The sequence below is a fragment of the Alexandromys fortis genome, unplaced genomic scaffold (assembly GCF_014885135.2).
Source record: "Alexandromys fortis isolate MF-2015 unplaced genomic scaffold, M_Fortis_MF-2015_v1.1 scaffold_6, whole genome shotgun sequence".
Lineage (NCBI taxonomy): Eukaryota > Metazoa > Chordata > Mammalia > Rodentia > Cricetidae > Alexandromys > Alexandromys fortis.
In genome coordinates, this window is record NW_026067902.1 from 12,319,171 (window position 1) to 12,337,198 (window position 18,028).

General features: G+C 41.3%; 1 protein-coding gene across 4 annotated transcripts in view; it reads left to right on the plus strand.

Annotated features, from left to right (window-relative positions):
* Positions 1-17,301, plus strand: part of Sppl2a (signal peptide peptidase like 2A) — a 35,373-nt gene extending 18,072 nt beyond the window's left edge. Inside the window, exons 11-16 of one of the 4 annotated variants that reach the window (XM_050131642.1) lie at positions 1,440-1,496; positions 1,685-1,738; positions 2,226-2,328; positions 5,995-6,072; positions 8,524-8,684; positions 16,536-17,301. In XM_050131642.1, the coding sequence (XP_049987599.1) occupies positions 1,440-1,496; positions 1,685-1,738; positions 2,226-2,328; positions 5,995-6,072; positions 8,524-8,684; positions 16,536-16,610 (528 nt within the window). In that variant the 3' untranslated portion in view covers positions 16,611-17,301. Of the gene's footprint in view, positions 1-1,439; positions 1,497-1,684; positions 1,739-2,225; positions 2,329-4,213; positions 5,961-5,994; positions 6,073-8,523; positions 8,685-16,535 lie in introns of those variants that run through there. The other 3 variants (XM_050131653.1, XM_050131629.1, XM_050131636.1) reach the window with 3 other exon arrangements.
* Positions 17,302-18,028: the final 727 nt, after the last annotated feature.

An 18,028-nucleotide genomic window follows, 5' to 3' on the forward strand; every position in this document is an offset into this window, starting at 1 on the left:
GAGAGAGAGAGAGAGAGAGAGAGAGAGAGAGAGAGAGAGAGAGAGAGAGAGAGAGAAGAGGAGGGAAGGGGGAAGGGAGAGGAGAGAAGGAGAGGGAAAGAGAAACAGAGGGGGGAAGAAGGAGGAAGGGGAGAAGTGGGGAAAAGGAAAAGAAGCAGAAGCTACTTCTTGGGAGAGAGACAGAAAGGGAGGAGCTCAGGCTGGAAGTGGAAGGAAGATAGGAAGATCTGCTTGCCTAGGCAGAGCGGGGTGGGGGTGGGTTGGGCTTGTCTCTTAAAGGGACGGGGTAAACTGTTACAATTAGGACATTTTTTAAAAATCTTTTTTGTTTGTCATTGTAGGCCTGTAGTTTCTAGCAATCTGTTGTAGTAGAAACAGCTGGAGGTTCTCTTTGGAACTCATTTTTGTAAATGTTCATTTAATACCTTCTCAGTTGGACACCTTTGTTCTTACGATCATAAGCTTTTTCTTATTAGGTAACTAAAAATGTGTATCAGATGTTCATTCCTGATTTTTGTCTTTCACTAAAATTCAGCTTTATGCATTTTCTCCCTAGTCTGCTGATATGTTTTGTTTTGTATGAAACATAAAAGTAGATTCCTCCAGCTGAGTGCACTGGTGCATGCCTGTATCCCTGAGCTTGGGAGGTCCCAGAGGCAGGAGGATCAGGTGTTCAGGGTCATCCTTAGCTACCTCAAAACAACAGCAAAAAGAGTGCTCTGTGCATTTTTAGCCTGCTATCTCAAAGTTTTATCTTTAAGCAGACTGGGCCACAAGAGAAAACTTGGTAGTGAACACCTTGTCTAGCCGGCAGAAAAGACTTCGGCAGACACAGGATCTTAACTACCTATCACTCAGGAAAATGCTATGATTGGAACAAAAGAAGGAGGCAGGATTGAATGGGAATCGGGCTCTCATATTCTATAAGGTTGGGTATTTTCAAATTTGGCTTCATAGTTTTGTTGTGGTAAATACCCAGAAGGTCAAATGCATATTTTTTCAAATAAGGTTACTTATATTTGGTAGAAAGCTAAATTTACACGATTTTAGTATCTCTTTTTTTGATGTTGAAAATGACTAAGAACCATAAGAACCATAGTATACATAGTTAAAAAACCATGAAAATACTTAAAGTTCATAATCTATTACCATATTGGATGTCAGCTAGTATAATCCAGATCTCCAGATACACTTGAATAATCTGTGTTTGATATACATGCCAGTCTGATAATTACTGAGCTCTAGTAGAGTGGTGTGCTAGCTGGGTTTCGTTTCAGATGACTGCAGTTTGTGCTGTCTCTAGACGCTGAGAAGGAAGCAGTTGATAGCCTGTGTTCAGCTGGCAGGAGACTGTGTGCCATGGGCTGCCAATCATACTTCATTGTGGAAGGTTGTTTTCTTTAGATGTCTAAAACCATCTCTTACCTTCCTCCCTTTAGAATGGTGAGAGCATCATGGTGGAACTTGCAGCTGGGCCTTTCGAGAACGCTGAAAAGGTGGGGATGGTGTGGACAGCGGTGTCCACACAGTGTCTGCCTGTCTGTTGCATAATTTTGCCTTCCTACTGTAACTCATTGGTCATGGGTGCATGTTAACATACTATAAAACTTATTTCTCACAAATATAGCCCTTTTCTTAGTTATTCTAAATTATTAAATACCTATTGACTTGGGTTTCATCCTAGAATGATGGAAACTTTGTGGAAGCCACTGCTCAACCCTCAGCTCCCCATGAGAAAGTAAGGATTGTTTTCAGATAAGTTCATTGGACTTTAAAATCATACCCTTGGAGAGGAAACTCTTTGGGTGGGAAAAATCTAGATTGACCAAAACAAAACAAGAAACATATCAAGGTCTGAGTCCTATTCTTGGTAAAAAGAAAAGAAAAATTAAAGGGTTAGCTGTGGGGGGAGTGCATTAATACTGTTCATCCTCCATGTGTTGGATTTAATTTCCTAAAACTACATGTCTTAATTCTTTTAAGTTTTTTGTACAGAATGCATATATGTATTATGTATGTGTATGTTTGTATGTTTATGTCCTCTTATTCCAAGTTTCCTTTTAAATAATCAGTTTAAAAAACATTAAAACGACTACTACTCAGTCTTTCCCTTCCTTAGAGAGATTGGGAAGAGATTTATTGGCTCATTCTCTTCTCTCTCCCTCTCTCATTCCCTCTCCTGCCTCCCCGCCCTCCCCCCTCCTCTCTGCTTTTCTTTCTTACAGTTGCCAGTACTTATAAGGGTGCCAAAGCTGATCTGTTACTCAGTAATGAGTGTATGCTTCATGCCCGTTTCAATATTGGGTTTTGGAGATATTATTGTACCAGGTAAGTGAATATAATAATTTTAGCAAAACTGTACTTATGGTTTTAAGGGTCGTATTCACAGCGTCTGCTAAAAGTTACAAGGCTCTGCATTTTTTTGACTGTCATTTGAACTGGGATCAATGACAAAGGTAAAAGAAAATGTCTTTTGTAGGGTAAAAGAGAAATCACCGCTCAAAACAGCCAAAGTGAAATGTCTGCTAGCTGAAAAGTATCTTGAAACAGCAAGGATCCATTTAACCTTTTCCTGTAGAACGTATTTTGTGATCCTCTCCAAAAGCTGGCTATAGTAACACAGTTGCTTTCCAAAGTTTAGGAAGTGCCTTAGTGATGTCAGCAAGGTACCATTGACAGAAAGGAACACCAGAACCCTAGCTTACATAGCTTTATAGTTAAAGATAATTGATTAGGAAATGGATCACAGTAGCCTGCAGATTGGGGGCAGACAGGGACCTGTTGAAAACCTAGAGGTAGAGAGAAGCATAGCAGGAGTGGCTGACTAGGCCGGGAAGGACACTAGATGTGAGATCTAGGCTAGATATGGGGGAGCTATAGATGGGTGGAGCAAGTGCCCTCACCTGAACAGACCCTGGAGGTGGATAGCTAAAAAATACTTAGTTAATATGTACATTACGAGATATCTTCTTTGGTGATGCTCAACAAGTTTCTTCTAAAAAATGGGTATTGAGCTGTTCCTGCTTATTTGCATGTACAAATGAGAGCTTATATTTTGGTTTGTTTGTTTATTTATTTATTTATTTTCTTTTTCTAGATAGGGTTTCTCTGTAGTTTGGGAGCCTGTTGTGGAACTAGCTCTTGTAGACCAGGCTGGTCTCGAACTGACAGAGATCCACCTGCCTCTGCCTCTCAAGTGCTGGTATTAAAGGCCTGCGCCACTACCACCTGGCTATTTCATTGGTTTTTTTAAAATTCTTAGTACTGGGGCTGGGCATCAGCAGTTAAGGGTCTTGTTCTTGCAGAGGACCCAGATTCAGTCCCAGGACCCACAAGGTTACTCACAGCTCTGTGACTCCAGTTCCAGGGGTTAGAATACCTTCCTCTGAAAGGCAGCAGGCACACACGGTGCTCACACAGACATGCAGGAAAAGCATTCAAACTCATGAAAGAAATAGTTTTTAAATGAAATTACTTGCATTAAAACTTAGATGCTGGTTGTGGTGGCACACACTGATAGAAGGCAGAGGCAGGCGGATCTCTGTGAGTTTAATGCCAGCCTGGTCTACAGAGCAAGTTCCTGGACAGCCAGGGCTACACAGAGAAACTCTGTCTTGAAAAAGAAAAAAACAAAACAAAACAAAAAAAACCCTTAAATCATTCTTCTAAATATCTTCTAAAATTATCTCTTTTTATGTATTTCCAATATATTTTAAACCCATGTGTATTTATTCATTTTTTAAAAATTGAAAAATAAAATTATCTATTTTATTACATATAACATATTTTCTAAATGTGTGCACAGTGTTGAATGACAATCTGATTGACGTGCAATACCTCACTTTGTCTGTCATGAGAACACTTGAGATGCACTCAGCGGGTTTCCAGATAATATCCTGCTATTAACTACCATCAATGAGCTGTTTGATGAGTCTCTGGAATTTACTTCTATCTGAGTGAACTTTGTATCCTTTGGTCAGTATTTCTTTCCTCAAACATTCCTCACTCCCACCATTTTATTCTACTTCCATGAGTTCAGCTCTTTGAAGTTTTACTTACAAGTGAGATAATACAGTACTTGTTTGTCCTTTTTTCTTTTTCCATCCTGGGAATTGAACCCAGCATCTCACACGTTCTAGGCCAGAGCTCTGCTACTGAGCCACTGAGAACCATCCACAACTCTTGTTGATTTGTTTTGTTTTTTTTGAGACAGGGTTTCTCCCGGTAGCTTTGGAGCCTGTTGGAGATGACTTGCCTGTGCCTCCCCAGCACTGGGATAAAGGATGTACCACACTGCCTGGCAGTATTTGTTTGTCTATGGCTGGCTGTTGTTGCTTAATAGAGTGTCCACCAGATTTATCACAGTGCTTTTACCACAAATGGGCAGGATTTTCATGTTCTTTCTTATTTCTGTTCTTCTCTTCCCCCTTTTCTTCCCCAACCCGTGTGTGTGGGGGGAGCCAGAGATTGATGTCCCTTACTCTCCACTTTTTTCCTTCCTTCCTTCCTTCCTTCCTTCCTTCCTTCCTTCCTTCCTTCCTTCCTTCCTTCCTTCCTTCCTTCCTTTCTTTTTTGAGACAGGGTCTCTCTACACAGCTCTAGCTGTTGGGAAACTCACTCCGTAGACCAGGCTGGCCTTGAACTCAAAGAATGTTTCCTGCCTCTGCCTCCTGAGTGATTAAAGTTTGTGCACCACTATACCTGGCTCTTTAAAATTTGTATTTTATTTATTGTGCCTATGAGTATTTTGCCTGCGTGTGAGTCTGTACCACATGTGTGCAGTGCCTGTGGAGGTCAGGAGAGAGTATCAGATTCCCTAGAACTGGAGTTACAAATGGCTGTGAGCCACTATGTGGATGCTGAACCCTAGGTACCCTGGAAGAGCAGCCAGTGCTCATAACAGCTGAGCCATTTCTCCAACTCAATCTTAATTTTTGAGATAGCATTCCTCACTGGACATGAAGCTCGCTGATTCAGCTAGCCTGGGCAGCCTTTGAGAGGCAGGGATTCACCTGTCTCCTTCCCCTGGTACGGAGGGGGCAAACATGCTATCACGTGTTGGTGCAGGAATCCACACTCAGGACAGTGAGATAACCAGCCTTTTGTCCACCGAGCCATCCCTGCAGCCCAGTTTCCTTTTTCAAAGAGGAGTAATACTTGATTTTGTATATGTACTGCATTTTCTTTATCCATTCATTTATTAGTAATCACTGAGATTGACTTCACGTCTTGGCTGTTCTGAATATTGAACATGTCTTTTTACCATACTAATTTCACTTCCTTTGGGTTTTTGCCCAGTAGTGGTATTGCTGACTCACGTCATAGAATTGTGTGTTAAGACAGTCTTTGCTGTGTAGCCCAAGCTGGACTCAATCTCATGATCCTCCTGTCTCTGTCTCCTAAATCCTTAAATTACAAGCTTATGCCACCATGCATAGCCTGCTTTTCATTTTTTGTTATTTGTTGTTAGGGCCTCAGGCCTACTAGGCAAATCCAGGAAATACTGATGTAGTCCTTTTCCCATTTTCTCATTGGGTTGGTTTTTCTTACTGTTGGCTTGTTTGGGATCCTTGCATGTGTTAGATATTAGCCCTATCAGTTGTGTTTGCAGATATTCCCATTTCACAGGCTCTTTTCTCGTTCTGTTGATTGCTTCCTTTGTTGAGTGGAAGATTTCATGTAACTTCATTGTCTTTCAATATGTGTATATTAATGAAACATAAAAATATTTTCTCTCTGATATGGAATATTGAGTAGCTAATAAAGGTCATGTTTTTCAAATACTGTTTATTTGGACAAATTAAGGGAATTGTCTAAAGTGTGGTACCAAGTTTTTTAAAATAAACATATGAAAGTTGGTTCATGATTTAAGATATTTTAATACTCTCGTAGTCCAAAAAAAGAGTGAAATTCAACCGGTATTGTTTCCCATTATAACAGTTGAATTTGTAGTGCCATTACTGTTTTAAGAAAATAATATGGATTTTCTTTTAGGCCTTTTGATTGCATATTGTAGAAGATTCGATGTTCAGACTGGTTCTTCTTCTATATACTATATTTCATCCACAATTGGTAAAATTCGTTTCTTTTTATTGTGTTGCATTATATTGTATGGAGAAAAAGCTAAAGGGCTAAAAGTAATAGTCTATTTCCCTCTTTTTATGACTTTTACATGAAGTGTTATGGATCATGTGCATAACCCTAAAGCATAAAGCTATAAAATAGTATTTAAATATTAAATTATGAAAGCAGATGTCAGGCTGTGGGAGTAACTCAGTTGGTGGAGTAACTGCCCAGCATGTGCAGTTCCTTAGGCGTGGCCCCCCAGCTCCACATACACCAGTGTGACGGCATGTGCCTGTAATGTCAACATTTGGCTGATAGAGGCAGGAGGACCAGGAATTAAGGATCATCCTCAGCTACAGCAGTCTGAGGCCATTCTTGAATATGTGAGACCCTGATTCAATAAATAAATACATAAATACAGATAAGTAATTAAATAGTAAATGTTAAAGGCTCACACAGAAATATGTCTCCAAAAGTAGTTACTAACAATATGAGCTAAATTGTGGTGGGGAGCTAAGTGAAGAGATTCTGGCCAACTTGAGCACGGTGAGCATGGCTCTGGCAGGCCTTGCCCTTCTTCCCATTCCTGCTTAAAAAACAAAACAACACAATACAACAACAAACGGTTATATTACATTCCTAAAGTTAGCCCCACTTCTTCCTCCTGAGGCTGACTACCAAGGTTCACCTATCAAAGTATTGAATTCCAGCAATCAAAAGCCCCCTTTGGCTCACTTAATTCACCTGTCCAATCAAAATTAAACACCTCATCCTAACACAGGGTTTCCCCATTTACCTTTATACACCACCATTTATTTGCCCGTGGGCCACATCTGTCTACTCTCTCTATCCAGAGGCAGTCCTTTGTCCCTCTGGGACAGATAAATCTCCTTTGTGCTGAAGACTTGGCCTTGGGGGTCCTGTGCTGATACTTTCCCTTTCAATAAGTACCACTTTTTTTTTTTTTTCCTTTTTTCCTGAGACAGGGTTTCTCTGTGTAGCCCTGGCTTTCCTGGAACTCACTCTGCTGACTAGCCAGGCCTCGAACTCAGAGATCTGTCTGCTTTTGCTTCCCTAGTGCTGGGATTAAAGGTGTGTGCCACCACCACGTGGCTAAGTACCACTTAAAAACACGGAAATAAATTAAACAGCAAATCTAGTAAAAGTTGATAGAGCACTTGCTTTAGCAGTTATATGTAAACCAAAGCCCGTTCAAATAACCTGTAAGGACAGTCCAGTTACTTTATGATTTTAAACAGTGAAGTGTAGGACTGAAGAGTCAACATAGCACTTAAGAGGACATGTCGTTCTTGCAGAGGACCCAGGTTCAAATCCCAGCTTCTACTTGGTGTCTCACAGTTGTTTGTAACCGCGTATCCTGGGTATCTGACTCCTGTTTCTGACCTCTGAGGGCACCATGCATGCACATGGTGCACATCCTGGTCAACATGATGGAGTCAAGAATGCTCATCAAAAGGCAGTGATAGGAGTATTTGTCAGTTCTGCTGTGTGACTGTGGGCCGCTCACTCAACCTCCCCGATCTTCTTCCATCATCTCAGCTTTACATTATGTAGCCAGACTGACTACATTGCCTGTAAAGGTGTTTGCAGTTTCAGCAGTCTTGAGAGCATGCATTCATATGACACCCCGGATCAGTGGGGAATGTCTAAATAATGTTTGGTATGTACTTGTTAAGGAAGTCTGCAGTCTGTAAGATTTGGTTTCTTTCTAATTATATGTATATGTGTGCCTCTGGCCAGTGCAGTGCCCCAAGAGGCCAGAGGCATCAGACCCACTTGGAGCTGTCATGGCAGGCAACTGTAAAAACCCAGCACTGTTGCATTAGGAGCGGCAAGGCTGCGTCCCCGGCACCCGGCCGCCCGCATGGCTAGGTGATGCCCCGAAATAATTACACGGAAACTGTATTCTTTCAAACACTGCCTGGCCCGGCTAGTTCCAGCTTCTTATTGGCTAGCTCTTACATATTGTTCTAACCCATTTCTAATATTCTGTGTAGCCCACGAGCTGGCTTACCAGGGAGGATCTTAACCTGCGTCTGTCTGGAGCAGGAGAATCATGGCGACTCCTTGACTCAGCTTCTTTCTCCCAGAATTCTGTTCTGTTTTCTCCACCCACCTAAGGGTTGGCCTATCAAATGGGCCTAGGCAGTTTCTTTATTAATAAGAAATCACTCCCACATCACAGCACCCCTGGCAGGAGGCTCATCTGCCTCTACCACCAATGCTAGTGCCCGCAGCCCCTCTAGCCGCAAGAGCCTGCAGGAGCCTGCACTCACCATCACAAATCCACATGCAGACACAGATACAACTACATAATGAAAAATGGGCCTTGTTTAAAGATATCGTCAGAAATATTTGGAAACTAGTATTTTAATGGGGAAGGAAGAAGCCACTCCTAGAAGCATGTAAAACTGACCTTGCTTCTGTTTCCCACAGCCTATGCCGTTGGCATGATAATTACATTTGTTGTCCTTGTGCTGATGAAGAAGGGGCAGCCTGCTCTCCTCTATTTAGTACCTTGTACACTTATTACTGCCTCAGTCGTTGCTTGGAGTCGTAAGGAGATGAAAAAGTTCTGGAAAGGTAGCAACTATCAGGTATGTGCTTACACTTTATAATCCACTGGCCGCTATGCTGTAGCCCATATAGCAAATCTTTCCGTGTCAGAAATTTATGTAACCCCAGGATACCCCGAGCTCTTCCTGTTCACCCCTGTTGGCATCTGCCTGCTGTGGCACGGGTTCTTGGTGCCCACTGCAAGTGAACGCTGCAGCCCTGTCATGTTACCGTGGCAGGACATTGGGAACTCAGAGCGCTGCATCATGCGTTCAGATACCATAAACGCCCTGCGAGACGCAACTATGTCAAATAAATGGTGAATTTTGAAACTGACAGTAAAGTTGATAGTAAGAGACCTAAGTTTTGAAATGAAAATACGTGTTCTTTTCCACATCAGTTGGGTACTCGTGTCAGACTTTAATGGATCAAGATGTTTCCTTCTTCAAAATTCCTATAACAAGGAAAATTATAATTTCAGAGTCTATTTATTTTTTTTAATAGAAGTAGCCCCCCGCTTTCTTTCTTTCTTTTTCTTTCCTAAATGTTCTTGGGAATCCAGACAAGTTGGTTTGCACTGAAATTGGAGAGTTGAGAAGCCCTCCCCTACTCAGTTAGGCCATGGCACCGGCCCTTCCTTCCCAGAGGCACTTTGTAAAGCAGTTATTTCTGATTCATTCCAGTGAAGTGAACTGTCCCTCCATCTGCCCTCATGGCTGTGTGTCAGTAGTCACATGAGCAGAGCGGCACTGGGAGCAGGGGGGCTGCAAATGCTCGTACCAGAGAAACAGTTCAGGTGGCTCATGGCATCTCCCGTAGTGTTTAAGGAGATAGCCAACGTCATATTACAGGCTTCTATAACTGGAAAAGGTGCTGGTTTAGAGTTCTTTCTGGTACATATTGGATTTCTTTTTGAGATTTATATAAGATAATAATAATACCTACCTTGCCTGTTTATCAGTGCTGTTGGCTTTGTCTGTCTTAATGTATACAAAAGGTATTTATGGTCACAAGTCCTTCATTAAACTAGTAAAATAGCTGATAATTTTTCCATGAAGATGACCCACATCAGTTTTTCCCTAATGCTGGAGATCAAACCTAGAGCTCCCATATGGTGTGTGTGTTTAAATAAGAGTATTGAGTCATGTATGGTGGCCCACACCTGTAATCCCAACCCTTGGGAGATGGAGACTGGAGATTGAGGAATTCAAGGTCAACTTCAAACACTGCAAGTTCCTTGTGTCCTAAACTACTACTAACTTTTGAATGTCTTATCCTCAAAATGGCTTTTTACCCTTCTTAATAGTTTCATATTTATGCATTTAATGACTGTATTGACTGATTCTCTGGGCTAAGGATGATCTCAAACACTGACTTTTCAGGATGAGCAGGTTAGCAGCAGGCCTCCTCTTGCTGCCTTGTGAAACTTGCTAAGAAATGCAAACAGAGTCGTCAGCAATAAAGTGTGATGAATGCGTTGATAACGGCAAAGGGTCCTGGTACCTAGGGATGGGACATCTAAGGCCAAGGACAGGACAAGTTAATGGGTGATTTGGAGAAGGGCTTCTAAAAACTGTTAAATCTCACTTAAAATTGGGCTGTATGTTCATCTTAAAGGAACCATGTCTTCAGAAGTTCCAAGGGAAGAAAGCTGGCACATTCTGAGACCTGAATGGAGCTTAGGGGAACTCTAGTGTTGAGTATGGATGAAGGACCCTTCCTTAGTTAGGGTTCTATTGCCATGAGAGACACCATGAATATGGCAACTCTTATAAAGGAAACATTTAATTTATGGCTGGATTACAGCTTCAAAGGTTTAGTCCATTGTCTTCATGGCGAGAAGCATAACAGCGTGCACGCAGTCATTCCATTATCGTCATGGCGAAGCATAATAGCGTGCACGCAGTCATTCCATTATCGTCATGGCGAAGCATAACAGCGTGCACGCAGTCATGGTGCTGGCGATGGAGCTGAGAGTTCTACCTCTTGTTCCACAGGCAGCAGGAAACTGTTTGCCACACTGGGCATGGCTTGAGCATAGGAGACTTCAAAGCCTGCCCCACAGTGGCACCCTTCCTCCAACAAGGCCACACTTTGTCCAACAAGGCCACACCTCCTAATAGTGCCACTCCCTATGGGCCAAGCATTCAAACACATGAGTCTTTGGGGGTCATTCTTTTTCATACCACCTCACGAGGGTAGTGAACATCCTTCTGTCTTCTGTAGAGGCATGGCTGGACAGCTAGGTGATCCTGTCAGCGGGTCCTGGCTTCCCTTTCTCATTATTTTTATGTATTTCATTTATAATTTCTTGTAAAAAAATCTTTTGCTGGCTGTGTATTAATATTCACTGGGTGGTGATGATGGAGCACGCCTTTAATCCCCACAGTTGGGAGGGAGAGGCAGGTGCATCTCTGAGTTGGAGGCCAGCCTGGTCTACAGAGTGAGTTCCAGGACAGCCAGGGCTACACAGAGAAACCTTGTCTCAAAAAAAAAAAAAGACAAAACAAAAAATATGTTTGCTGCTATTCTTTATTATTTTTACCCAGACATTTCTTAAGGGATTTTCTGGGAAATGGTAGAATTGATATGAAAAGATGTTCATCAGCGCACATCTGGCCTTCTTGTTCTGCGAGGTAACATAAGTTAATGTCATTGGCAGTTAATGGTCTGAAAGTCTGTCTATAGGCTCTTTTTTTTTACTTCAGTAATTTCTTTCTGCCTGTTTTAATTATTAAGTAATATATGTTTATTGGTTGGTTTGGGTTTAGGTTTTGAGTCTTTTAAGGCAGAGCCTACGCAGAGGTCTGGACTGTGTTAACTCCAGTGTAGTGCCCACTGCCCTTGGGCTCTCAGCAGTCCTCCTGCCTTACTCCCGCATGCCGGATTATAAGAGTCTGCTAGCATGCTTCAGCTTGTATTTGTATTTTTATTTAAAAAGTTTTACAGGCCGGGCGATGGTGGTGCACGCCTTTAATCCCAGCACTCGGGAGGCAGAGGCAGGCGGATCTCTGTGAGTTCGAGGCCAGCCTGGTCTACAGAGCTAGTTCCAGGACAGGCTCTAAAACCACAGAGAAACCCTGTCTTGAAAAACAAAACAAAACAAAACAAAACAAAAAAAACCAAACAAACAAAAGTTTATTTATGCTCAGTGGAGATGTGCCTGTAGAGGCTAGAAGATTCCTTGAAGGAGGAGTTACAGGTTCATACTAGGAACCAAACTCAGGGTGTTCTAGAAGAAAGAGCAGCAAGTGCTCTTAACCACTGAGCCATCTCTCCAGCCCTCGTTTTTGTATTTTTCAAACAAGAAATACAATAGTGGGGCTGGAGGCCAGGCGGTGGTGGTGCACGCCTTTAATCCCAGCACTTGGGAGCCAGAGGCAGGCAGATCTCAGTGAGTTTGAAGCCAGCCTGGGCCTACTACCAGAGCTAGTTCCAGGACAGGCTCCAAAAGCTACAGAGAAACCCCCGTCTCAGAAAAAAAAAAACAAACAAACAAAGATGCGAGCTCTCAGCTGTTCCTGTTGCCATGTCTTTGATCCCCATCGTGGATTCTAACTCATGTTTGCATCCTCTCCACAAAACATCATTTATGGATAGGCAAATATGCCAAAAATTTTCAAAATCTGAAACACTTTTTTTTTTAAATTTATTTATTGTATTACAGTATTCTGCCTACATGCATGCCTGCAGGCCAGAAGAGGGCAACAGATCTCATTACAGATGGTTGTAAGCCACGTGTGGTTGCTGGGAATTGAACTCAGAAGCTTTAGATGAGCAGGCGGTGCTCTTAACCACTGAGCTGTCTCTCCAGCCCCAGAACTAACTCTTGTAGACCAGACTGGCCTTGAATTTACAGAGATCCGCCTGCCTTTGACTTCCAAGTGCTGGGATTAAAGGTGTGCACCACCAACGCCTGGGCATCATATCCTATTTTTAAAGGCCCTGGTAGCATGAAATGCAGACAACACCTAAGTGCTGTAGTACTTAGTTTGGAATCTTTCTCCCTCTTTTGTAAACTTTTCATCAAATGAAGTAAGTCTTTTTTTCTACAGTTTCATTAAAATAATATGAATTTGGAAAAAATCAGTTACAAATTCTTTTCTATAGCCTCGGGGCTAGTTCAGTTTCTTTTATGACATTTTTCTGGATACTTCTAGAGTTCCAGTATTCAGTTTCGTTCTTCTGACTTTATTTGAAGCCATAGTTCTAATTAATGTAGAGTGAACAAATGACTTTTTCCTTAGGGAGAAAAATGAAGTCGAGTGTAAGGACTGCGGGGTGGTACTTCGTCTTTCTCATAGGAAATCAAGTGCAGCGAGAGAGAGCCGTGCGTAGCTCCCCACAAGCTGTTTACTCTGCTGCTCCCGGCTTGAGGTCCCGTGAACAGTGTGTCTGCGAATGTCACTCGTACTTGTAATTATTTTTAGAAGTCACAAGCTGTAAGTCACGAGTCGGGCTACAAAGCTACTTAGAGCGACCGCTTGAGAGCAGGAGCTCCAGTTACTCAGGTTAATGTATTAAGCCGTTTATTAAGCCGTTTATTAAGCCGTTTTCAGAGAGCAGTTCTAAACAAGTAGAGCTTTGAAAATGCCAGTTTTGCTGGCCCAGTTTCAAAGGACAATTTTTTTCAAACAGATTGCCTGTTTACAAATGTGAAATATTGATTTTTGCCAATTAATTTTATTGGCTATGTTGATTTGTTGAGTTTCTAAGTACTTGATCTTCACATTTGTTCTGTTCATTTCTTTATTGTTGCTACTGAAATCTTAAAGAATAGGAAGTAGAAATGGTAAATTTTCAATTAGTAGACTTTTAAATTGTTTTGTTGTTGTTTATTGAGCTTTGTTTTTGAAAGGGGGGGAGTTTGTCTCACTGTGTAGTCTAGGCTTCCTGAAACCCAGACTCCTCCTGCCTCAACTTCCTGCATGCCAGGATCACAGCCGTGTACACCATGACTGGTTAATTAATATATCTATATTTAGGGCTGGAATTATAGAGCCCAGAGTGAGACCTAAGAATTAGGAAAACAGAAGCCTGTTATAATGCTGGGTACATAGCTCTTACCCTTAGGATGGTTGCCAGGTACACAGATCACAGAGAAGAGAAGCTTTGTGTCTTCCCCACCCCTACAGTCCTTTCTCATGGCTGCTTCAGGTCTCCCACTGCTCCGGCCTTCTGTCAGAAGAAAGGGCCATTTTCACGTACATAAATGTATCTAGGTGTATGTCTATAATTGTAAATGTGATTAAAATGAACTGTTCCACCACTTCACCTTATGTCTCATGTTATGGGATGCTTAGTGTTACCTATCTTGATTGGCTTTTATCTTTTAAAAAACTCATTGAAGTTTATTGTGTCTTTTTGGGATGCTGTAAAAGGAACTTAGAGCTTCCATATGCTAAGCAATCCCTTTAGATTCCCATCCTTGGAATTTTTTTTCTCCTAGAAGTGTTACGAACATGAAACTGCCTTAATCTAGGTGTTATCTTTGACAGATAAAGGGCTGAGTAAATGACTCTGGCCTTTGATAACTGTGGTTGCTGACAGGTGAGCTTTACTGGAAGTGTTCCTATTGGTGAAGGTGCCTGTCAGCTGAAAGCCCCAGCTTAGAGGCACTCTTGTTTGGCAAGTCCAGAAATCCCATGTGGAGCAATCCCTCCTTCTTCAAAAAAAAAAAAAGTGAATTATTTAGAATCTTTAAAAACCATAGAACATTTATATTGCTGGCCTTTCCATTTTCTGATTCTCAATAATGAAGAAGGAAAATGTGTATAATGATACTGAAATCTAGTCATTAATTGGTCTAAATGTCTTTGACAATTTTTACAAAAAGATCACATTTTCTATTTTTAAGTAATTTTATCTAAATAATGGTTTTAAAAGTTTTGAAATATTTAACACTTCCTTTTTCTTGCATTTCCAAATATTTTAATTTTCTTACAGAATATGCATAGAATTAAAGTAAAATACTCACTTGTAATGCCTTTAAAGCATTCTTTAGTGAACCCATTTTGGTTTGTTTTCAGGTGTTTTTTTTTGTTGTTTGTTTGTTTTTTTGTTTTTGTTTTTTGAGACAGGGTTTCTCTGTGGTTTTGGAGCCTGTCCTGGAACTAGCTCTTGTAGCCCAGGCTGGTCTCGAACTCACAGAGATCCGCCTGCCTCTGCCTCCCCAAGTGCTGGGATTAAAGGCGTGCGCCACCACCGCCCAGCTTTGTTTTCAGGTGTTTTAAGTGCTCTTGTTTGCATTTTTATTAGGAGGAGTTTTTGTTGTGTAATATTTCCAAATGTTCATGTATCATTCTTTTACTAGCTTGGGTGGTGGTAGGGTTTTGTTGATTTTGTTTGCTTGTTTTGCGAGGAGTATGAGTGTGTGTGTGCCTGTGTGTCTCGAGATTTGCTGTGTAATGTTGGCATGCCTAGAACTTGCTGTAGACTAGAGTGGTCTGAAATTCATATAGAGATCTGACTTCCTCTGCCTCTTAAGTGCTGGAATAAGGAGCAGCTTTCTATGTTATTCTTACATTATCTTAACAAGGTTGCAAGGTTGCAGAGCCAGCAGGGATTTTCACACTAACTTCTGGAACCGTTTTTAACTTTGCACTTACACAACTGCACACTGCCTCCGTCTTCTTTTGAAGTGGAATTCCTGCTGCTACAAAGGGCAGTTTGTATTTCACACTGGGAAATAGAGACAAATGGAAGATCCCGAAAATACAATATTCATACGGACCGCAAGTCTTATAATACATCCTTCTGAGAAGTTAAACATGATGTTGACCTAAACAGTGGTCCAAAAGGAATACTTGGTTCCATAAGGTCACTTGTGTTTTAAGGTTTACTTTTATTATTTTTAATTATGTGTATGTATGTGGGCATATACACATTAGTACACGTATGGTGGCCACAGGCAATTGATCCTCCTGGGGCCAGAATTACATGCAGTTCTTATTTCACCAGAGTGGGTGCTGACCAGACTAAGAGTGCCCTTCGTCTCTGAGCCATCTCTCTCTTGCCCCAAGATTACTCTTTTTGGGTTTTGAGATAAGGTCTCTCTATGTAACTCTGGCTGTCCTGCAATTTACTGTTTTGATCAGGCTGGCTTCGAACTCACAAAGATTGACCTACGTCCTGAGTGCTGGGATTTAAAAAAGGGGGCATGGGATGACTAGCTCAGTTGGATCCAGAGGGGAGGGGGAAGGGGAGGAACTGGGAGGAGAAACTGCAATCATGATATATTGTATGGGAAAATAATTATTTTCAACAAAAGGAAAAAGGGCGTGGGTGGGGAGATAGCTCAATTGTAAAGTGCTTCCTGAGTAGGCATGACGTGCGAATTCAGGTGCCCAGAACTCATTTAAAAAACCCACGTGGGCCAGGCAATGGTGGCTCATGCCTTTAATCCCAGCACTTGGGAGGTAGTCTGTGAATTCAAGGCCAGCCTGGTCTACAAGAGCCAGGACAGGCTGCAAAGCTACATAATTAAAATTTTAAAAAAATTTTTTTTTCAAAAGCCACGTGGAAGGGCTCAGGCTTAGTGGCACTTATCTCTTAATCCCAGCACTCTGGAGGCGGAGGCATGTGGATCTCTGTTAGTTTCAGGCTACCTAGGACTACTTAAGTGAGACTATCTCAAAAAAAGAAAAGAAAAAGAAAAGAAAGCTAAGGTCAGTGGGTACGGGTTGTGGAGATGGACAGACCCCTGGAACTCTCTGGTCAGCATCTGGTCAGCCACACGCGTGCGCATACACATGCCTGTTTACCCAGACGTACACATGCAAACACACACACACACAAACATCACACAAAACCAGAATACTTTTGCCAAGTTAATGAGGAGTGGAAGGGAATTTTAACATTTGCATTTTCTGATATCTTTTCTTTATGCCTAGGTGATGGAGCACCTGGACTATTCAACAAATGAAGAGAGCCCAGGGACCACTGGTGAGCAGGCTGTGCAGCAGTAATAACGTGGACCTTCAACGATGTGCTATTGATTTTTTTACAAATAGAATTTGCCCACCCCCACTCCATCCCCCGCCCCCCCCTTTTTTTTTTCTTTTTTGCTGTTGGAGACAGAGTCAGTACTAGAACTCATTGTCCTCCTGCCTCCGTCTCGCAAATGTTTGAGGACTATAACTGGGAAACACCATGCCCAGAAAGTTTGAAATCAAAATTTGAACTGAAAATTGGAAACATTTGCAATGATGTTTGCCAATCCATATATTTTTATGAGCTGGTAAAATTCATTATACATGGCGAAAATGCATTTCCTTTTAATTATGTTAAAGTTGTGCCTTCACAATCAATGAAAAACATAGGGTTTGTGTAGTTTCTAATGTATTATATACATTATATTTTTCTAAAAAAAAGAAAGAAAAAAGACACTTTGACCCTCCCTTGTACTTTTCTAAAATATTTCTCCAAAATCCAAGGATAGTTCATTTATAAGTGTCAAATCAAGTTTCTTTCTTTTCTTTTTTTTTTCTATTTTCGAGACAGGGTTTCCCTGTGTAGCTTTGGAGCCTGTCTTTACCAGGCTGGCATTAAACTCACATAGATCCTCCTGCCTCTGCCTCCCAAGTGCTGGGATTAAAGGCATGCGACACTGCTCAACCCAAATCAAGTTTCTTGAATAAATGCTTTGTTTAAGATTTATGCAGATCTTATCTCCTCTACAGAAATAACTGCTTGCTGTGCAAGAAGGCAGTTCAGCAATGAAAATTGGTCTTTATATCATGTAGAGGTTTAAAAAAATGCACTAGGGAATACATAGAAACACATCCCTTTATAGTTCAAGTTTAAAATTTTTCCTTACCTTTATTTTTACTTCATGTGTATGGGTATTTTGCCAGTATACATGTTATCTGTGCACCACATTTGTGCCTGGTGCCTATGGAGACCAGAAAAGGGTGTTGGATCCCTTGGTACTGGAGTTACAGATGGCTGTAAGCTGCTGCCATGTGGGTGCTGGGACTTGAACCCAGGTCCTCTGGAAGAGCAGTCATTGCTCTTAAGTGCTGAGCCATCTCTCCAGCCTTGTAGTTTTAAGTTTTTAAAAACTTGTCACCCTTTTTTTAAACTTAAGGACCTTAATTACTTCAGGCTGCATATGTATTATATTAGACTGTTTTTTCAGATAGAAAGAAACATAATATATAGAACTAGTCATTAGGAGGATATGAAAATTGAATCTAGTTTATATCAGTACACCATTTACTTGAAGGAAGATACAGATCAAACGTCTGTACTTACTCTAAGTTTTACTTTGGTTTTTCTGATCTTTGAAATGTAATTCCATTGATTAGGTAAGGTTTTATCTTTTAAATTTTTTTCTTATCTGACTAGATACTACGCATCTAACTTACTGTTTTCCTCAACTGCC